General features: G+C 43.9%; 1 protein-coding gene across 1 annotated transcript in view; it reads left to right on the forward strand.

The window, feature by feature from the left end:
* TET1 (tet methylcytosine dioxygenase 1) overlaps positions 1–23,093 on the forward strand; it is a 222,720-nt gene that overhangs the window by 99,255 nt on the left and 100,372 nt on the right. Inside the window, exons 4-5 of the mRNA XM_038743394.1 lie at positions 1,728–1,818; positions 5,079–5,172. Coding sequence (XP_038599322.1) covers positions 1,728–1,818; positions 5,079–5,172 — 185 coding nt within the window. The remainder of the gene's footprint in view (positions 1–1,727; positions 1,819–5,078; positions 5,173–23,093) is intronic.

Genomic DNA, 23,093 nt, shown 5'->3' on the forward strand with positions numbered 1-23,093 from the left:
ATGAGGGGTGGCTTCTCTATAGGGTAAATGAGAAGAGGCTTCTGTCCTAAAAGCCGCATTTGGATGTTTTTGGTAGTCCTTCCCGGATGATTCTGTTTTTTTCATTCTGTCGTATTTATCGAGAGCTTACTGTGTGCAGAGCACTGTTCTAAGCGCTTGGGAGACTTTGATATCACAGTAAACAGACACATTCCCTGCCCGCAAGCAAGCATATAGTCTAGAGGGGCATTGTAGATGAGGGAAAATTTCAGAGATACACGAAGCTGTAACGGAGTCTAAGCACTGAAGGCCATGTGCACGGGGACAGGGAATGTGTGTATGTTTATTGTTGTATTGTACTCTCCCGCGTGCTTAGTCCAGTGCTCTGCACACAGTAAGCACTCAATAAATTGACTGAATGAGTGAATGAATCTGTTGATTAGGTGAAGGCTGAATGGCAAGGCCCCCTCCTTAAAATTTGCCAAACATGTGAAAATACTATTTAGCCAAAAGTTAGTCACCTCCTCCCTTTCAGATGTCTGTAAGGCAGTAACCAGTTACTTGATATTTGGCAGAATTTTGTTAATTACTTGGTACTCTAATGCAAAAGTAGAAAATGGCTTATCATTTCAGATAAATTGGGGGATTTATTGGATGGTTTAGAACATTGTGCTTGCAGAAGAGAACTAAGGCTAGTTTAAAAAATTGTTATTGGTCAGCATTTTAAAATCTTATTGGCCTTGTCATTTGTTTCAGTCTTAGTTTGAGTTAGGCTTCCAAGATTATCTTTGCTTTATGTCCCGGGAAACGGAGGTTCAAGTGACTAGCTTATGATGTGGGTGCACAAATGCGTAGGCGGGAATTAAAACTCTCAGCTCCTTAGTTCTCAAAAATAAAACTCCAGTGATTGAGAAACTTGTGAGACTATCCCTGGAAAACTTTGGTCTTGCCTGCGGAAGCAAGTGATGGCTACTGATGGGCACAGCATGAAGGGATAGAAGAGGTTGTAAGTCTGAAGAACCTTTGTTAGGAAGACCAACTTTCACCCCACCAAAAATAGAACAGAATTGGGATGTGAGTGTGTCCAGAATCCATGCCTACAGAGGATGCTAGAGTTTATGCAATCAGGATACCCAAAAAAGATAAAGAACCAAAGATTATAAATGAGTTCCAAGGGGGCTGCTCTTTTGTCTTCCGAAAGAGAAGTTTATTGAGGATCCTTAGAAGGTAAAACTTCATCACCTTTACTTAGCAACACTTTTAGCTTTTATGACAAGCAACCTGAGAAGCAGCAAGGCTAGTGGATAGACCACGGGCTAGGGAGTCAGGGACCTGGGTTCTAATTTTGGCTCTGCCACTTGTGTGCTCTGTGACCTTGGGGAAGTCACTTAACTGTTCTGTGCCCCAGTTACCTCTCTGTAAAATGGGGCTAAGACTGTGAGTCCCATGTGGGACGTGGACTGTTTCAATTTATTAATTTGTATCTACCCCAGCACTTTTTACAGTGCTTGGCACATAGTAAGGGCTTAACAAATACAAAAAAAGGGCCAACCAAAGCAGTTGGTAAATTCCCAAGAGTTAGGAATGCTCCCTGATATTTTGTCTTCAGCAAGGAATACGTCTAAGGCTGTTGTTAAACCTGTTAGGATGTGTAGAAGGTACCACCCACCAAAGTCAGCAAAGATTGCTTCTTTGCTATTCAGTACAAAAATCTTTCTGTAACGGTAATGTTCTTGTTCCTTCTGCAGAACAAATTATTGAAAAAGACGAAGGTCCGTATTATACACACCTGGGGACAGGACCAAGTGTGGCTGCTGTCAGGGAAATCATGGAGACCAGGTGAGAAACCGATTCATTGAGGACCACTGACGAAAATCCTGTAGTTTGGCTGTGAAAAAAGGCTATAGGTAGCTGTCTGGAAACAATCCTTTCCCCTGCTAGCTGAATAACCTAAACAGGAAGGCCACCAGGATGCTACTTAGGGACTAGAAAGCTGATTGCTAAGGGCTTTAAAATTTCTAATCTAATGTGAAAGAGTGGTTTACACTATGATCTGACTTTTTCAATAGTCTTAGACCATGGCAGACATTGTATCAACCAACTCTTAGTACAGTGCTCTGAAGTAGTGTGGTTCAGTGGAAAGAGCACGGCTTTGGAGTCAGAGGTCATGGGTTCTAATCCCGGCTCCGCCACCTGTCAACTGTGTGACTTTGGTCAAGGCACTTAACTTCTCTGAGCCTCGGTTACCTCATCTGTAAAATGGGGATTAAGAGTGTGAGCCCCACGAGGGACAACCCGATCACCTTGGGATGTGAGTGTGTCCAGAATCCATGTCTACAGAGGATGCTAGAGTTTATGAAATCAAGATACCCAAAAAAGATAAAGAACCAAAGATTATAAATGAGTTCCAAGGGGGCTGCTCTTTTGTCTTCCGAAAGAGAAGTTTATTGAGGATCGTTAGAAGGTAAAACTTCATCACCTTTACTTAGCAACACTTTTAGCTTTTATGACAAGCAGCCCAGCGCTTTGCACATAGTAAGCGCTTAACAAATGTCATTATTATTACTGTTATTATTATCATTACTACCACACAGAAAGTTCTCAGTAAATGCAGTTGATTGATATTACAGGGAAAATGTAAGGCAGAAAGGTTAGCTGGTTTTCTCCTCTTTTTAATTTCTAAAAATATTAAATTACTTATCACTCTTTGGTGATATCCTCATGGGGTAGATGTATTTTTTTTTTTAGTGAGACTATTTTTAGTATTCCTCATAGGAGAAACCCAGCAGTCAGCATCAAACTAATAGTAGCAGAAGTTGCCCCAGGTGACCGTGACCAATGTTTTTAAAGCACCATGGCCTAGTGGAAAGAGCAGGGGCCTGGGACCCAAGGACCTGGGTTCTAATCCCAGCTCTGCCAGTTGCTTGCTGGTGATCTTCTCTGGGCATCAGTTTCCTCAGTTGTAAAATGGGGATTTGATCCAACTCCCTTCTACTTAGATGGTGAGCCCTATGTGGGACGGGGACTGTGCCCAACCCGATAAACTTGATGAACAGCGCTTGACGCATCGGAAGCACTTTAAAAAAAGGCCCATTCCACTAATGGTATCTCTGTGGCGATCCTAGACTACAGCTACACACTGACTGGGAATCTCCAGCCCAGCTCCCACCCCAGCCTCTGCCTTTTCCTGGCAACGATGTGGAAAAACGGCAGACAGGGTCGAGAAGAATCAGAAGAGCGAGTCTATACAAAGTTTGAAAATATCCAGTTCAATCAATCAATCAGTTGTGGTTTTTGAGCGCTTGGTGTGGTAATATGTGCCAAGCACTATTCTAAGCGCTGGGGTAGATACAAGTTAATCAGGTTGGACACATTCCCTGTCCCACATGGGGCTCGACCTCTGAATTCCCATTTTACAGATGAGGGAATTGAGGCCCCGAGGAGGGCCCAAGGTCACACAGCAGACATGTGGTGGAGCCGGGATTAGAGCCTTCTCTGTGGGCAGAGCACTGTACTAAACGCTTGGGAGAGTACAGTATAACAGAGCTGGGGGACATGTTCCCTGCCCACAAGGAGCCTCCATTTGGCCTAGCCTAGCCCAACCTCAGGGCAGGATAGACTTTGGACACCCTAATGTCAGTGGTCATCATCATCAATCGTATTTATTGAGCGCTTACTATGTGCAGAGCACTGTACTAAGCGCTTGGGTATCTCAGGACTTGGTGTCACCAGAATCTAATGCTTAGGACAGTGCTTGACACATAGTAAGCGCTTAACAAACACCATTATTATTATTAATGCCCTGCGCACAGGAAGCATCAAGACCTACTGGAAAGAGTTTGGGTGTGGGAGTAGGGACCTGGATTCTAAACCCGGTTCCACCACATACCTGCTGTGTGTGTGACCTTGGGCAAGTCACTTAACCTCTCTGTGCCTCAGTTCCCTAATCTGCAAAATGGGGATTCAGTACCCGTTCTCCCTCCTGCTTAAACTGTGAGCCCCACGTGGGACCTGACGATCTTGTATCTACCCCAGGGCTTAGTAAAGTTCTTGACACATAGTAAGCACTTAACAAATACTACAATCATTATTAATTATTACAGGAAATGCTCAATAACCGTCATTGATTGAGAAGACCCATCTGCCCAGAGTAGCAGTTGTTGTTATGGTCAACTGAGGATTCAGTGATTCATTTACCTCTGTGACCTTAATCTTTTCAATCTTTCCAGGCTGAATCATGCCCAAAAATAGTAGTAGTGAATACTCCTTGTCCATAGCTGATTAGCAGGTCAGATGCTGTTTGGGGCTTTTAGGAAACAAGTGGATTCCATAGAAGTTTTTCAACCTGACGTAAAATTTGCCTCTTTCATTCTTTTATTTTTATGGTATTTGGTATACTGTTATTATGTGTCAAACACTGTTCTAATAATAGCAATAATAGTAATTGCATTTGTTACACACTTACTGTGTGGCAAGCACTGTTCTAAGCCCTGGGGTAGATACAAACTAATCAGGTTGGACACAATCCTTGTCCCACAAGGGGCTCCCAGTCTTAATCCCCATTTTGCAGATGAGGGAACTGAAGCACAGAGAAGTTAAGTGACTTTCCCAAGCCCTGGGGTAGTTACAAGTTCATCAAAGCACTGTGTGCTCAGTAAATACCGTGGATTAAACAAAATTGCCCCTTGGTACCAGCAGTGCCAAAATTTCAGAAGTGCCCAATTTCAAAATTTCAAAAGTGCCAAAAGAGAGCCTCAGTTCTCTAATCTGTGAAATGGGGATGAAGACTGTGAGCCCCACGTGGGACAACCTGATTACCTTGTTTCCCCCCAGCACTTAGAACTGTGCTATGCACGTAGTAAGCGCTTAACAAATGCCATTATTATTATTATTATTATATAATTATATAAATAAAAAATCAGACACAGTGTGGAGGAATTCAGGGGAGCTGGCGGCTAAGGCACTGTTTTTGAAGTGGGGAAGGAGAAGGGAGGATTGCCTGTGGAACGGCCTATTGTCTTTTCCCTTTATAGTAACACAAATTTATTTTTATAGTTTTGGTGTGTACTTATGGGATTTTCCGAATTTTTTTTGCACAGGTACGGTGCAAAAGGAAGAGCTATAAGGATAGAGGTAGTAGTCTATACAGGCAAAGAAGGAAAAAGCTCTCAGGGGTGTCCGATTGCCAAGTGGGTAAGTTTTATGGCCTTGGACTTTTTTTATTCCTTTGAATTTCACTAACTTAGAAATTTGTAAAAGATGTAGATCCTTGGTTTCCTCTATTTTCAACTCTTAAAAGGTATCACCTTGATGAAGTTAACAGGCATTTTCAAGGAAGTAGAGAAGGCCTTAGAGAAGATGTGGCCAACATTTGTTTGTGAGCCTGTGGAAGGCAAGATCTTGTTTTTTGTTGTTGTTTTTTTTTTAAATGAGGTATTGATTGGACAGAAAAGACACCTGATCTGAGAAAGGTGGTAGGACCCACTAGGAGATTATCAAATTAGCTCTGGATTAATTGATGTTTTAAACACATTTTTAAGTTCCTACTAACACATAGTAGGTGCTTAATAAATGCCATCATTATTATTATTACTAAGTGTAATTATTAGTACGACTGCTAGATAGAGAGAATGGACAGTCATGGTCCAAGTTGTCTAAGAATTGGGGACTGGAAGATATAATTATAGAGTGTCCTAAAGGTGCTAAGCAGATAATTGACATCTCATCAATTTGTCTTCTCCGGCTTAGTTTTGTAAGGTGGTGTGAGATAGGTTATGTGTACAGATAACACAGAAACACAAACTGATCGCCCTGTAGAAACTGGGTTTGCAATTTTTCTAGCCTTTCTGAAGTGTGATAGACTCGAAGCAGACTCTGTGGGGAAGATTAACTGACAGGCAGAGGTTTGAGGGACCCTGATCTTCATTCTGTTCACCTCTTCCTTCAGTTTACTCCCTCGCCTATTGAATGAGGTGGGATTTGAAGGAGGGGAAGACTCCTTGTTTGAGAAGTGGGAGGCGTAAGACACAGAGTGGGAAGATGTAACAGTTGTGACACGGTTTAGAACGATGGTACCGTTTCCTAAGAGGAGAGCTGAGCTCTGGAATAACTGGGCAGTCCGGGAAGAGTTGGGAGATGGCAAAGCCGCATCCTGCTTGTTCAGTAAGCCAGCAAGGAGCCACTCAGAGTTGAGAGGGACGGAAGTATAGGAACTTCCAAAAGGTGCTCAGAGATGGATATGGACCACACAAGCCCCAATATCCCGATGAGGCAATCAGGCATGGAATCTTTGGCTTTTCCTCTCGACCGTAAACTCGGGGTGTGGGCAGGGCACCCATCTACCAGCTCTGTTATGTTGTACTACCCCAAGCGCTTAGTACAGTGCTCTACTCGATAAAAACGATTGATTGATAGGGATCTGCGTGAAGCAGGATCCCCCCGCAAAGCAATCCCATGGCCAGCTGACATGGAAGTGGAGCTGAAGGGGTTGAGTTGCCCCGAATGCACATTTTAGGTGCCTGCTCCGAACGACTCCCTATAGGTAAGAAAGAAGGTACATTTTTCCCTAATTTGATTCATCGTATAAAGTAAGTTCTCTAGAATGTTGGCTTGTTGTTCATTTATTCATTCAGTCGTATGTATTGAGCGCTTAACTGTTCAGAGCACTGTACCAAGCGCTTGGGAGAGTACAGTACAGCAATAAACAGACACATTCCCTGCCCACGATGAGCTTGCAATCTAGAGAGGGGAACGGGTCTACCAACCTTGTGATATTGTACTCTGTCAAGGGCTTAGCACAGTTAAGTGCTCAATAAATATGACGGGTTGATTGATTTGTAGGCTCAGAGTTCTTAGGTGTGTGGGCATGTATGCCTTTGTTAATGTTGAAGACCCTTGTAGGCACTTATGAAGTAAGCAGTTGTCTCGGGTGGAACTCTAAAATGTCAAGAGAGTTCTCAGAATCGAAAATGCAATGTAGGTGTTAGAAGTATTGAAAAGGAAGCAACCAAGCAGAGGTGCTTTGAGGAGTTTCTTGTAAACACAACTGCAGTGCTATTCAGCTCATACTAACTTTTTACCACTGTGTCATTTCTGCCTTGTTTCTTGGAGTTGCCAACTTGAAGCTGAATCAGAGCATTCAACAACTGAGAATTCAACAATTCTCAAACTATTTTCCTGGCTTTATTGGAACTGAGGTCCACCACTACATTCATTCAGTCGCATTCATCCTGCGCTAACTGTGTGCAAAGCACTGTACTGAGTGCTTGCGAGAGTACAATATAACAATAAAAAGACACATTCCCTGCCCATAACGAGCTTGCAGTCTGTGTCTGCTGTGTGACCTTGGGCAAGTCACTTCTCTGTGCCTCAGTTGCTTCATTTGTAAAATGGGGATGTGGACTGTGTCCAACCTGATCACCTTGTATTTGTCTTAGCACTTAGTACAGTGTCTGCCACATAGTAAAACCGTAACGAGAAAAAGCATGGCATAGTGGATAGAGGACGGGCCTAAGAGTCAAAAGGTTCTACTCCCGGCTCTGCCACGTATCAGCTGTGTGACCTTATTCATTCATTCATTCAGTCGTATTTATTGAGCGCTTACTGTCTGCAGAGCACTGTACTAAGCGCTTGGGAAGTACAAGTTGGCAACATAGAGAGACTGTCCCTACCCAACGACAGGCTCACAGTCTAGAAGGGGGAGACGGACAACAAAACAAAACACGTGGACAGGTGTCGAGTCATCACAATAAATAGAAGTAAAGCTAGATAATAATAATGATGGCATTTATTAAGCGCTTACTATGTGCAAAGCACTGTTCTAAATGCTGAATGCACATCATTAACAAAATAAATAGAATAGTAAATATGTACAAGTAAAATAGAGTAATAAATCTGTACAAACATATATACAGGGGCTGTGGGGAGGGGGGATTCATTCATTCAGTTGTATTTATTGAGAGCTTACTATGTGTAGGGAAGTGTACTAATCACTTGGAAAGTACAGTTCAGCCATAAAGAGAGGCAACCCCTGCCCTCACCTGGCTCACAGTCTACACTTCTTTATCCCTCAGTTACCTCAGCTGTAAAATGGGGATTGAGACTGTGATCCCAACGTGGGACATGGGTTGTGTCCAACCTGATTAGCTTGTACCTACCCCAGTGCTTAATACAGTGCCTGGCAGATAGTAAAAAATATAACTTTAAAAACTTAAAAAAAAAACTTTTAAAAATACCATTCTTCTTTTTTTTTCTTCTTCTTAATAACGAATACCATAAGAAAGAAAAAAAAGCCCGATCTCTGGCTCAAATTCTGTTTCATGTTGCACTATCTGGTAGATTTTTATTTGAAATTCAGTGATTTAGTGAAGGTACAACTGAAAAAAATTATGTATTCATAAGTGTGGAGGATAATATCAAGTGCTTCCCCCTTGGGCTGGGATCTCCTTGCAATGGAGCCTGCTTGTTTCACAGAGGCAGCACATTACTACATTTACTGAAAAAATTGGTCAAGGGTATTTGATGCCTGAAAAACATTGTCAACCTCTTGTTTAAATAGTTCCTTTTCTTCGGGATTTCCCAAGAAATTTGTCTGGGCAGAGAACAGAAGTGATTTTTGTGTGTGTGTTTTTGTTGAAGAAAGCAGCCCTGGTGCTTTCAAAAAGAGGCACATGAGCTGCTGGTCTGTGACGAGACGTATACCATTATTATTATTATTAAGGAAAGAAAAGAAGGAATTTGGGAAGACATGGGGAAGCAGGACCTGATTCGAATCATGAGTCTGCCAGTTGTCTGCTGTGTAACCCTGGGCAAACCACTTAACTTCTCTGTGCCTCAATTCCCTCATCTGCAGAATGGGAATTCAGTGCCTCTTCTCCCTCCTACCTAAGATCGTGTGCTCCAAGTGGAGCAGGGTCTGTGTCCAACCTGATTAACTTGTATCTCCCCTAAGCACAGTGCTTAACACCTAAGCACCAACAAATACCTTAGTAAAAAAAAATTGACTTTGATTAAAATGTTGCTAAATTGATTTGGATAGAGAAGCATGGCACTCTAGACGTGGCTGAATTTTTAGTTCAAACCGTAGGTCCCACCTCAAATAATAATAATGATGGCATTTGTTAAGCACTTACTATATGCAAGGCAGTGTTCTAAGCACTGGGGAGGATACAAGGTGATTAGGTTGTCCCATGTGGGGCTCACAGTCTTCATCCCCATTTTACAGATGAGGTAACCGAGGCCCAGAGAAGTGAAGTGACTTGCCCAGAGTCACACAGCTGACAAGCGGCGGAGCCGGGATTAAAACCCATGACCTCTGACTCCCAAGTCCGCGCTCTTTCCGCTGAGACACGCTGCTTCTCAGAAGGGTTTCCAAAGGGTTTCTGGGAGTGACAGGAGGAGGAGAAGGAGGATGGGGAAAGGATGCAGTTGCCCGCCTCTTTTTGAATCCATATTGGTCCTCAGGGCTGGATGCAGCCATCCACCCTCTTCTCCCCTTCCTAGTCTGTCCCAGAAGCTTGAAGCCCTTCAGAGCAATCCGCAGGATTCGGGGTCCTATTCATTCATTCATTCAGTCGTATTTATTGAGCGTTTACTGTGTGCAGAGCACTGTACTAAGTGCTTGGGAAGTACAAGTTGGCAACATATAGAGATGGTCCCTACTCAACAGTGGGCTTACAGTCTAGAAGGGGGAGACAGAGAACAAAACAAAACATATTAACAAAATAAAATAAATATAATAAATATGTACAAATAAAATAGTGATAAATATGTACAAACATATATACATATATGCAGGTGCTGTGGGGAGGGGAAGGAGGTAAGGCGGGGGATGGGGAGGAGGGGGAGAGGAAGGAGGTGGCTCAGTCTGGGAAGGCCTCCTGGAGGAGGTGAGCTCTCAGTAGGGCTTTGAAGGGAGGAAGAGAGCGAGCTTGGCGGATGTGCGGAGGGAGGGCATTCCAGGCCAGGGGGATGACGTGGGCCAGGGGTCGATGGCGGGACAGGCGAGAATGAGGCACGGTGAGGAGGTTAGCGGCGACAGAGGAACGGAGGGTGCGGTCTGGGCTGGAGAAGGAGAGAAGGGAGGTGAGGGAGGAGGGGGCCAGGTGATGGACAGCCTTGAAGCCCAGGGTGAGGAGTTTTTGCCTTATGCGTCGGTTGATTGGTAGCCGCTGGAGATTTTTGAGGATTTGAGATTTTGAGGTGTCCTATGGCCACCCCAGCATGGGTCCCCATAGGAGCATCCATGGCCACGGCCTTGACCCGTGGCCTGCTGAACCAGCTCCATTGCAGGTGATCCCAGCCTGGGAGAAAACGGTCTTGGGCTTCATCTTCTTGTCTTGTCTTGTGCTGTTGAGTTATCTCTGACCCATAGCAGCTCCATGGAAACATCTCTCCCAGAACACCCCAACACTATCCGCCATCATACTGGTAGTAGATCCAAAGGGTATTTTTGGTAAAAATGATGAAGTGGTTTACCATTACCTTCTTCCGCACAGAAAACCTGAATCTCCACACTCGATTCTCTCCCGTGACACTGCCGCCCAGCACAGGGGAGTTTGGATTTGTAGCAGATTGCCTGCCACTGGCCAGCAACTGGCCAAGCTAGGAATGGACTGGGTTGGCCTCTGCTTGACTCTCCTTCCTGTAGCCGAGACGGGCAGAGTACTGGAAACTCTCCAGGTGCCATCCTGAGAGGGGCATTATCTTCTACACTTTGTGTTTTTCCTCTGTAAATTCAATGGCTCCCTTTGACAACTTCGACAGAGTGTAGCTTCTTGTAGTCAGGGAATGTGTTACTTTACCTCACTTTTCCTCCCCCTTTCTCATTGCACTTCCCCCTCCTCTCTACCTCCCTCCCCTTCCTTTCTTTTCTTCATCCCTCTTCCCTCCAAGCCCTACCCCTTTGGCACTCTGACCCCCAAATTCCCTCCCATTTGCTCAAAATGAAATGTTGACACCCCTAATTCAAACTCCTTGTTTTACTTAATATCTTTAATTTTGTGTCTTGTATGTGTGTCTTTGTCTCTTACGCTGTTTTAATGTTTTTAAGGTTAGTGATTAGTTCCCACATGAATACACTTTCCCAGTGCTTAGAAAAATGCTTTGCACACAGAAAGCGCTCAGTAAACACTACTGTTATTACTCTCACTAAGAGGGTAATTGAGTTTGGTAGCAGAGAAACATCTAGGCTTGTTGGTCCTTTTTGTTTAACAGTTTTGGCAGACAACATCTACTATGTAAAAGACAGTCCTGAATATCCTATTTTCCTAAACAAAATGTCATGGTTTAAAAAAAGGGAATGAATATGATAGACCCTAAGTTCAACTCACTGGAATCTCTAAGATTTGTTGACACCCCCAATAGAAACTCCTTGTTTTTCTTAGTATCTTTAGTTTTGTGTATTGTATATGTGCCTTTGTCTCTTATGCTGTTTTAATGTTTTTAAGGTTAGTGATTAGTTCCCACATGAATACACTTTCCCAGCGCTTAAAAAAATGCTTTGCACACAGAAAGCGCTCAGTAAACACTACTGTTATTACGCCTACTAAGAGGGTAATAGAGTTTGGTAGCAGAGAAACATCTAGGCTTGTTGATCCTTTTTGTTTAACAGTTTTGGCAGACAACATCTACTATGTAAAAGACAGTCCTGAATATCCTATTTTCCTAAACAAAATGTCATGGTTTGAAAAAAGGGAATTAATATGATAAACCCTAAGTTCAACTCACTGGAATCGCTAAGATTTGTATATTCGTGGCCAACTTTCGATCAGTCACGGTGGAGGGGGAAAAGGAGATCTTTATTGCTGGAAAATAACTTGGCAGAGGTTGAAATAAATCAAATGTGATTTATTAAATGTAAGAGGCTGGGTTTAAAATTGGCTAGGTTTCAGAATCAGTAAAAGAGCTCTGATTCATTGTACCTGTTCTTTCTGAAAAAGCTTAATTGAAAAATAGACTTGAAAAGTTTTTGAATAGACAATGAAGATGTAATCTTAAATTTGGAGGGTGCGTTTTTTTTTCCCACTGGTATTTGTTGTATACCTACTACTGGCCAGGTACTGTGCTAAGCTCCGGGGTAGATACAAGGTAATCAGATTGGACAAAGTCTCATTTGGGACTCACAGTCTTAATCCCCATTTTACAGAGGAGAGAACTGAGGCACAGAGAAGTGAAGGGACTTGCCCAAGGTCACACAACAGACTGGTGACAGAGCTGGGATTAGAACCCAGGTCCTTCCGACTCTCCTACGCATGCTCTATCCGCTAGACCGTCCTGCTTCTCTGTGTGATTTCGAAATTCGAGCAGCTTATTATTGAATATTTTTTTAAGTTGTCCAGTTTGGAGGTTATCTTTTTTTATGTCTTTGCCTTCTATAAGCTCTTTAGTTCCTTCTCCACAGAAAACAAAGTAGAGGAAGCTAAAATGTGTTAATTTTGTTGAGTGTAAGTAGCTTAGAAATGGACATGGTGGCTTATCTCTGGATTTCCTTTTTCCATACAATGCCTGTCCTCTGTTACCACAGATAACCAGGAGGGTGGCTATGAACAAGATTCCTTGTTCAGATCAAATTTTCATTGCAGGAAGTGGGAGTTTTTTCCAATTAAGTGAAACTTTGTGAATTGGGACTTTAATAATTTGAATTTTGCTATGAATCAGATTGAGTCTCTAATACTGCACGAGCCCACCAGGGAAATTGGAGCTACCCCAGGGAAACAGTGAAATGGAGGGAAGAAAGCTATAACGTGAAAGGGAAGAGTGGAATGGCTTGGAGAGTTTACAGAGACAAGAAGAGAGGAGACAGAAAGGGAGGAAAGGGGAATAAGAGCCAGCGTGTCTGAGTGAACAGTATAGATGGAAAGTTATTTTAAGACAAAAGATGTCTACATGAGAATTTGAAAAAAAATGGAGAATTTTCTTCCATGGGCGGGGGGGGTATGTGTTTTCAATAATAATTCTGGTGACTTTCCTTCTTCCTTGTTGGAGAGGTTTTATTCTGTGTAAGGAACACAAAATGATCGTGTGAGTTCTTACAGAACAGGTCTTTTATTGTTAACACTTCTTTAAGTAGTTTACCAATTGCTACAATTGTTGCAATTTATTTTGGGGATCCTTTAAGGTAGCCTCTCTACCTCGTCTTTTGGGAAGAGTCTGACCTTAGTACAGTGCTGTGCACACAGTAAGCATTCAATAAATACAATTAATATCAACTCTGGGACAAGGATTCATTGAAATGTGACCTGGCAATTTAGCACGGATCCCATTTGTCCTGTGTGTCACTCTCTTTGGGGCCAACCCTATCTCTTTCTTAATTGAGAACAGATCATTTTCATTAATACTTGAGATTTCCGTCCCCCCAAGAGATATTTGATAGACCAATAGAATAATGGAATTCCACATAATGAGAATTTGGATGAAATATGACTACCGTTATTGATTTTTTTTCTGGTACTTGTTAAGTGCATACTATGTGCTAGGCACTGTACTGAGAGCTGGGGTAGATAGTACAGTGCTCTGCACACAGTAAGGGCTCAATAAATATGATTGAATAAATATAAGCTGATCAGGTTGGACAGAGTCCCTGTCCCACATGGGGCTCTGAGTCTTAATCCCCATTTTATAGATGAAGGAACTGAAGCACAGAGAAGTGAAGTGACTTGCCCAAGGTCTCCCAGCCGACAAGTGGCAGAGCCACGATTAGAACCCAGTGCCTCAGCTACCGCATCTGTAAAATGGGGATTAAATCCTACTCCCGCCTATGACCCCATTGTGGGACAGGGAATGTGTCCTACCTGATAAACTTGTATCCACCTGAGCGCTTAGAACAGTGCACTGTGGTTAGGGAATGTGTCTGTTTATTGTTATATTGTACTCTCCCCAAGCGCTTAGTACAGTGATTTGCAGAGTAAGTGTTCAATAAATGCAGCTGAATGAATGAATGACACATTAGGTGCTTAACAAATACCATAAAAAAAATGTGGAAAGTGTGGACCATGGATAGTGTCCAACCCAATTATCTTGTATCTACACCAGTGCTTAGTACGGTGCCTGGCACATTGTAAGTACTAACAATTGCAATTAAAAAAAACCAAACACACAAGCAGCAGCAACAGCAAACTCTGTCTACACCATTGGAAGTTTATGTTCTTTAAAGCCTTTCCCAATCAATCAATCAATCGTATTTATTGAGTGCTTACTGTGTGCCCCCTGATTTTGGAAGCTCCGTTTCGGCCTATTGGAGAGCAGTCATTCAAGTAATCTATTATTGACCACATTTTCTGCCCACCGTGAGGGTGTTATGAACGTTGCTTTGATGTATGTCGACTGTTGGGTAGGGACCGTCTCTATATGTTGCCAACTTGTACTTCCCAAGTGCTTAGTAAGTGCTCTGCACACAGTAAGCGCTCAATAAATACGATTGAATGAATGAATTAACCCAGGTCCTCCAGACCTCCAGGCCCATACTCTGTCCTCTAGGCCACACCACTGTTTAACATTTCATAATCAATATGGTAATTTTATCTAAATTACTATTAGAATCGTGTACACTAGTAATTAGAATTAAGATGACCCTAGGTAAAGTTGTGATCCAACTGGTTCTACATACAAATTAGGGAACCCCTCTACCAGCTCTGCTGTTTTGTACTGTCCCGAGCGCTTAATATGGTGTACTCGGTAACTACAGTAAATAATAATAATGATGACGGTACTTGTTAAGCGCTTACTATGTGCAAAGCACTGTTCTAAGCACAAGGTGATCAGGTTGTCCCACATGGGGCTCACAGTCACTCCCTATTTTACAGATGAGGGAACTGAGGCCCAGAGAAGTGAAGTGACTTGCCCAAAGTCACACAGCTGACAGTTGGCGGAGCCAGGATTTGAACCCATGACCTATGCCTCCAAAGCCCGGGCTCTTTCCACTGAGCCAGCTCTGCTGTTTTGTACTGTCCCGAGCGCTTAATATGATGCACTCAGTAACTACAGTTAATAATAATAATAATGATGGTACTTGTTAAGCGCTTGCTATGTGCAAAGCACTGTTCTAAGCGCTGGGGGGATACAAGGTGATCATATTGTCCCTCATGGGGCTCACAGTCCATCCCTATTTTACAGATGAGGGAACTGAGGCCCAGAGAAGTGAAGTGACTTGCCCAAAGTCACACAGCTGACAATTGGCGGAGCCAGGATTTGAACCCATGACCTATGCCTCCAAAGCCCGGGCTCTTTCCACTGAGCCAGCTCTGCTGTTTTGTACTGTTCCGAGTGCTTAATATGGTGCACAAGGTAACTTTAGTTAATAATAATAATAATAATAATGATGGTACTTGTTAAGCACTTGCTATGTGCAAAGCACTGTTCTAAGCGGGAGGGGGGATGCAAGGTGATCAGGTTGTCCCACATGGGGCTCACAGTCAATCCGTATTTTACAGATGAGGGAACTGAGACCCAGAGAAGTTAAGTGTCTTGCCCAAAGTCACACAGCTGACAAGTGGCGGAGCCGGGATTTGAAACCATGACCTATGACTCCAAAGCCCAGGCTCTTTCCACTGAGCCACGCTGCTTCTACAGTTGATTGATTGATTGATGTTTGAGATGATTCTTCTATTTTGTCACCGAGGGCATCTCTTCCTTCACCTAAGCCCCCTGTACCTGCCTTTTTATCACTGTCAATTCAGCCCAAGGAGGTAGTGGTCTCCTCCCTGCCTTTTATCTCCCAGTAGGTTTGGCTTTTATCTTTGTTCATTAATGGAAATCCAGACAGGGCAGCCTCTCCTTGAATTCTTGACCTTTGGAAACAAGGCAGACCTAAGCCGAGTAGTGGCCAGCTTGTGGTCTAAAGCTGCTCAGACTCTGTTCCTGATTTACCAGATAGCTCTGAATTTCAGTTTACTCATTTAAAGTTCATCATCATCATCATCAATCGTATTTATTGAGCGCTGACTGTGTGCAGAGCACTGTACTAAGGGCTTGGGAAGTACAAGTTGGCAACATATAGAGACAGTCCCTACCCAACAGTGGGCTCACAGTCTAAAAGAAGTTCATAAGAAATCGTAACTATTGAGTGCTTACTGTGTGCAGAGCACTGTGCCATGCTCTTGGGAGATTACAGAGTTGGTACCCATATTCCCTGCCCACAAGGAGCTGCTCAGTGGAAAGAGCCCGGGCTTTTCTAGACTGTGAGCCCACTGTTGGGTAGGGACCATCTCTATATGTTGCCAACTTGTACTTCCCAAGCGCTTAGTACAATGCTTGGCACACAGTAAGCGCTCAATAAATATGATTGATTGATTGATTTGGAGTCAGAGGTCATGGGTTCGAATCCTAACTCTGCCAATTAACAGCTGTGCGACTTTGGGCAAGTCACTTTACTTCTCTGGGCCTCAGTTAACTCATCTGTAAAATGGGGATGAAGACTGTGAGCCCCCTGTGGGACAACCTGGTCACCTCGTAAACCTCCCCAGCGCTTAGAACAGTGCTTTGCACATAGTAAGTGCTTAATAAATGCCATTTTCATTATTGTTATTATTAAAGGGAGACATCTTAAAATAGATTATGGATATGCACATAAGCACCATGAAATTGAGGGTAGGGTGGATAAAGAGTACAAATTCAAGTGCAGTACTTCATGGGGGTTCTGTTGGGATTAGCATTAAACCAAAAACCACTTGGAAAAGTCCTCCTTCAGTATTTAGATGGTGCTTCTCAGGTGACTTGAAACTGTGTTTGTATGTTAAGCATATGCAGCTATATGTAATGCTTTATGTAGTATATGTGTTTATACATATGTCTATGTGCGTATTTATACATATAATTAATATTTGACGATGAGCTCCGATAGTGGAAAGAGCCTGGGCTTTGGAGTCAGAGGTCACGGGTTCAAATTCCGGCTCCGCCACTTGTCAGCTGTGTCAGGGCAAGTCACTTCGCTTCTCGGCGCCTCAGTTCCCTCATCTTTAAAATGGGGATTAAGACTGTGAGCCTCCTGTGGGACAACCTGATTACCTTGTATCCTCCCCAGCGCTTAGAACAGTGCTTTGCACATAGTGCTTAATAAATGTTATTAGTATTATTACTATTTCTCTGTTTGTGGATGTGTTTGAAAAGACCTTCACATTCCCTTCCACACTATCTGCGTAAAGATTTTTTGTTCGGTTGGTTTACCACTTTTAGTCTGTCCCCATTCCATTCCGTCACTTGGTCTTCTGGTCTTCTCAGAGCCTCTTACTCATGGAGAACACCAGTTGTAAGATAAACGGACAACCTGGTCTCTCAGATGGTTTTCAAATTCCAGAGGCCTGGGGCCTGAGAGCGTAGGCTGTTTTTATGGTAGGTGACTCCGCAGGCAGCTTGCGAGTCCGGCACGTCAGCAGTTCCGAACTACTCATCGGGGCCGTTCGGAGGAGTTGTTTGCCCAGCTGCTAGACAGAATCATTTTAGATTTCGGGAGCTAGTGTACCATGCCATGACACTCCTTCTCCTAGCACCTGTTGCTCTGTCATCTCTCTAGGACACCATTCTGATCTCATCACTTGGCTCCTCAAAAGTCACCCAGCGTCACCCGTTTCTCTTCACATCCCACCAAACCTCCTGATGATTAACTTGGATGTTCTTCTCTCGGTTGTCCTCCTTACGTATCTGTTTCATTCATTCATTCATTCATTCAGTCGTATTTATTGAGCGCTTACTGTGTGCAGAGCACTGGACTAAGCGCTTGGGAAGTCCAAGTTGGCAACATCTAGAGACGGTCCCTACCCGACAGCGGGCTCACAGTCTAGAAGTCTATTTCTTCATCCCCCGAACTCCGTCTTTGCACTCTTCGTTTCTCACAGAGGTAATCTCTTTGACTGGACTTTGCTCTTGACTCTCTTAACCTCCCATCCACTGCCCTCCCACCTTTCTTCACCTCCCTCCCCAAGACCACAGCCCTTTCGACATTCAAAACTCTCCCGAAAAGTAGCCTCTTCGCCCCACAGCGCACACAAAATAAATCACAGATATGTAATTTATTTAAATGCCTGGCTCCCCCTTTAATAGTAATAATAATAATGGTATTTGTTAAGCGCTTACTATCTGCAAAGCACTGTTCTAAGCATAGGGGGGATGCAAGGTGATCAGGTTGTCCCACGTGGAGCTCACGGTCGTATTCCCCATTTTCCAGATGAGGTCACTGAGGCCCAGAGAAGTTAAGTGACTTGCCCAGAGTCACACAGCCGACAAGTGGCAGAGCCGGGATTAGAACCCATGACCTCTGACTCCCAAACCCGGGCTCTTTCCACTGCGCCACTCTGCTTCCCCTTTAGAGTGTAAGCTCCTTGTGGCTACCAAATCTGTTATATTGTACTCCCCCAAGCGCTTAATACAGTGCTGTGCATACAGTAGGTGCTCAAATATATGATTGATTGAAGCATTACTGATTTCCACTACCTAACATATTATAACATATAATACATGTTGCCAACTTGTACTTCCCAAGCGCTTAGTACAGTGCTCTGCACACAGTAAGCGCTCAATAAATACGATTGAATCAGTGAATGAATGAATAGCAACCACTTCTAGGCCTTAGGTATGAATCGGTACTCATTTTGTTTGTTCATTTATTTCATTTCATTTTTTCACACATTTCACACATTTTCACACATTTTTGCTTACCTCTAGACTGTAACCTCGTTGTGAGCAGAGAACATGTCTGCCAACTCTGTTATATTGTACTCTCCCAAGTGCTTAATACAGTGCTTTGCACCCAGTAAGCATCACTGATTGATAAATACCAGTTGTGTACATAGTTCTTTAACAAGGGTGTTATATTCTTGGTGATCTACCGGGAAGAGCATGGGCATGGAGTCGGAGGGAGGACTGGAGTTCTAATCTTAGTCCCGCCACTTGCCTGCTGTGTGATCTGGGACAAGTCACTTAGCTTTTCTCTGTGCCTCAGTTTCCTCAGCTGTAGAATGGGCATTCTGTACCCATTGTCTCCCCTCCCCACACCCCCCAGCCTGCTTAAACTGTGAGCCTCATGTGGGACAAGGACTGCAAATGGGCTGACTTTTGTATCTACCCCACTTCTTACGATGGTGCTTTGTGCTCTGCACGTAGTATGCTCTCAGTAAATGCCATCGATTGATTGATTCGCACGGAGCGAGCGCTAAACAAGTGCCACAACTGTTATTATTAATAAGATCCTTGTACAGGATCCAATTAATTCAGGGCTTTAGGAGCGGCCCTGGCCACCTCCCAGAAATAAAGGGTTTGAGCCACTGTCTGACCCCATGGCAGTCATGCCCCTCTTGCCTCTGGCAGTTTGTCCACTGCTTAAGACGCAACAAAGAAATGAAGAGAACACCCCCCTCGCCCCCCCAGCCTAAAATCCTGCCCAAATCAGTCACCCCTCATATGCCTGCTCCCGGATGTACAATCTCCTCTCATGAGTTGCCCTGTGATCACCCCCACTGCTCGCCCTTCACCCTGTTAGCCCACCCTCACGCCGGACAGCGGGCATCAATGAGCGCCTATAGGCACTAATTACTCGCCGCCCTCCCCCCCAACACACACCTTAACCTTAGGGAGGAATATTGTTTCTTTTCATGGTTGAGGAAGGTTTTAATAAGCAGGCAGTGAATAGAAGGGAGGAGGGGAATAGGGGCGATTGGGGAAACTGAGGGATTAGGTAGGATCATCATCATCATCATCAATCGTATTGAGCGCTTACTGTGTGCAGAGCACTGTACTAAGCGCTTGGGAAGTCCAAGTTGGCAACATATAGAGACAGTCCCTACCCAACAGAGGGCTCACGGTCTAAAAGTGGGGGACAGAGAACAAAAGCAAACATACTAACAAAATAAAATAAATGGAATAGATATGTACAAGTAAAATAAATGAATAAATAGAGTAATAAATCTGTACAAACATTTATACATATATACAGGTGCTGTGGGGAAGGGAAGGAGGTAAGATGGGGGGATGGAAAGGGAAATCGGCAATGTGGTTGCTCCTGGGGTGGGCTGAGGAGAGCCCTTCTAGACTGTGAGCTCACTGTTGGGTAGGGACCGTCTCTATATGTTGCCAACTTGTACTTCCCAAGCGCTTACACACAGTAGGTGCTCAATAAATACGATTGAATGAATGAATGAGGAGAGCGGCAGCATCCTGGCTGGGAGGTGGGCTGTGGCAGCCTGATTTCTGGCCCCGGAGGGAGAGAACCAAGTTTCTCCTGACCACTTTCGGGCCCCAGCCCCCTGACCCGAACCTCGACTGCAGCCCCGGGGCACAGGTGACTTCTGCGTGGTCACGTGTGTGATCCGGGTGTTCCTTTTTCGTGGTATCCGTCAAGTGCTTACTGTGTGCCAGGCCCTGTTCTAAGCGCTGCGGTAGATTCAGGGTTATCAGGTTGGACACAGTCCCTGTCCCAAGTGGAGTTCTCAGTCTTCATCCTCATTTTACAGAGGAGGTAGCTGAGGCACACAGAAGTGACTTTCTCAGGGTCACCCAGCAGGCAAGTGGCAGAGCCGGGATTAGAACCCAGGCCCTCCTGATTCCCAGGCCCGTGCTGTAGCTGCTAGGCTTTTTTGGTGTTGTGATGACATTAAGCGCTTAGTAGCGGAGAAGCAGCGTGGCTCATTGGAAAGAGCACGGGATTTGTAATCAGAGGTCACGGGTTCAAATCCTGGCTCCGCCAATTGTCAGCTGTGGGACTTCGGGCAAGTCACTTCACTTCTCTGGGCCTCAGTTACCTCATCTGTAAAATGGGGATTAAGACTGTGAGCACCCACGTGGGACAACCTGATCACCTTGTAATCTCCCCAGCGCATAGAACAGTGCTTTGCACATAGTAAGCGCTTAATAAATGCCATCATTGTTATTATTATTAGTTGTAGTAGTAGTACAATGCTCTGCACGCAGTAAGCGCTCAATAAATACAATTGAATGAATGAATGTGTGTGTATTTGGTTTGTCTCCCAGCATGTGCATCCCTAGAGTGTCCCTTTATGAGTCTGACTCAATCCTGTGGGGACAGAAAGACCTCATCCTCAGTCAATCAATCATCCATTTTGATTGAGCGCTTACTGTGTGTTTGGGGAATATGCCCTAAGCCAGGAGGCAATATTTTACTAAGAAAGAATGAGATCGGGAATGGAGAATCAATCAGTCTTCCTCCCTTCAAGGCCCTGCTGAGAGCTCACCTCCTCCAGTAGGCCTTCCCAGACTGAGCCCCTTCCTTCCTCTCCCCCTCGTCCCCCTCTCCATCCCCCCATCTTACCTCCCTCCCTTCCCCACAGCACCTGTATATATGTATATATGTTTGTACATATTTTTTTACTCTATTTATTTATTTAATTTATTTGTACATATCTATTCTATTTTATTTTGTTAGTATGTTTGGTTTTGTTCTCTGTCTCCCCCTTTTAGACTGTGAGCCCACTGTGGGGTAGGGACTGTCTCTATATATTGCCAATTTGTACTTCCCAAGCGCTTAGTACAGTGCTCTGCACATAGTAAGCGCTCAATAAATACGATTGATGATGATGATGATGATCAGTCTATTCATTCAGTCATAATTATTGAGCGCTTACTATGAGCAGAGGGCTGTACTACGTGCTTGGGAGAGTCTTGTCTTATGCTGTCGAGTTGTTTCCGACCCACAGCGACAACACCATGGACACATCTCTCCCAGATCGCCCCGCTCTCCACCTGCAATCCTTCTCGCAGTGGATCCGGAGAGTTTTTGTGGTAAAACTCCAGAAGCGGTTAAACCATTGCCTCCTTCCACGCAGTAAACTGGAGTTTCCATCTTGACTCTGTCCCCTGCCTTTACTGCCCAGCACGGGTGAGCTTTGACTCGTAGCAGATTGCCTTCCACCCGCTAGTCACCGGCCAAGCTAGGAATGGAATGGGTAGGCCTCTTCTTGACTCTCCCTCAAGATTGGTAGACTACTGGAAACTCTCCAGGTGCACCCGTGAGAGGGACTTATATAACGATAAATAGACACATTCCCTGCCCACAGTGATCTTACAGTCTAGACGGGGAGACAGACTTTCGTGTAAATAAATTACGGATAGTGCTGCGGGGCTCGGGGGGTGTGGGGGTGATGAATAGTAACCTCCCCAGCACTTAGAACAGTGCTTTGCACATAGTAAGTGCTTAATAAATTCCATTATTATCATTATTATTTTATTTTTACATATGTACTACTCTGTTAATGGTGTGCATATAGCTATAAGTCTGTGCTGACAGTATTGACACCTGTCTACTTGTTTTGTTGTCTGTCTCCCCCGTCTAGACTGTGAGCCCATTGTTGGGTAGGGACCGTCTCTATCTCTTGCCGACTTGTACTTCCCAAGCGCTTAGTACCGTGCTCTGCACACAATCAATCAATCAATCGTATTTATTGAGTGCTTACTGTGTGCAGAGCACTGTACTAAACGCTTGGGAAGTACAAGTTGGCAACACATAGAGACAGTCCCTACCCAACAGTGGGCTCTCAGTCTAAAAGGGGGAGACAGAGAACAAAACCAAACATACTAACAAAATAAAATAAATAGAATAGATATGTACAAGTAAAATAAATAAATAAATAGAGTAATAAATGTGTACAATCAATCAATTGTATTTATTGAGCGTTTACTGTGTGCAGAGCACTGTACTAAGCGCTTGGGAAGTACAGGTTGGCAACATATACAGACAGTTCCTACCCAGCAGTGGGCTCTCAGTCTAAAAGGGGGAGACAGAGAACAAAACCAAACATACTAACAAAATAAAATAAATGGAATAGATATGTACAAGTAAAATAAATAGAGTAATAAATATGTACAATCAATCAATCAATTGTATTTATTGAGCACTTACTGTGTGCAGAGCACTGTACTAAGCGCTTGGGAAGTACAGGTTGGCAACATATACAGACAGTCCCTACCCAACAGTGGGCTCACAGTCTAGAAGGGGGAGACAGAGAACAAAACCAAACATATTAACAAAATAAAATAGAATGGATATGTACAAGTAAAATAAATAAATAAACAAATAGAGTAATAAATACGTACAAACATATATACATATATACAGGTGCTGTGGGGAAGGGAAAGAGGTAAGATGGGGGAATGGAGAGGGGGACGAGGGGGAG

Source organism: Tachyglossus aculeatus, chromosome 3 (assembly GCF_015852505.1).
Source record: "Tachyglossus aculeatus isolate mTacAcu1 chromosome 3, mTacAcu1.pri, whole genome shotgun sequence".
In the NCBI taxonomy this organism is placed as follows: domain Eukaryota; kingdom Metazoa; phylum Chordata; class Mammalia; order Monotremata; family Tachyglossidae; genus Tachyglossus; species Tachyglossus aculeatus.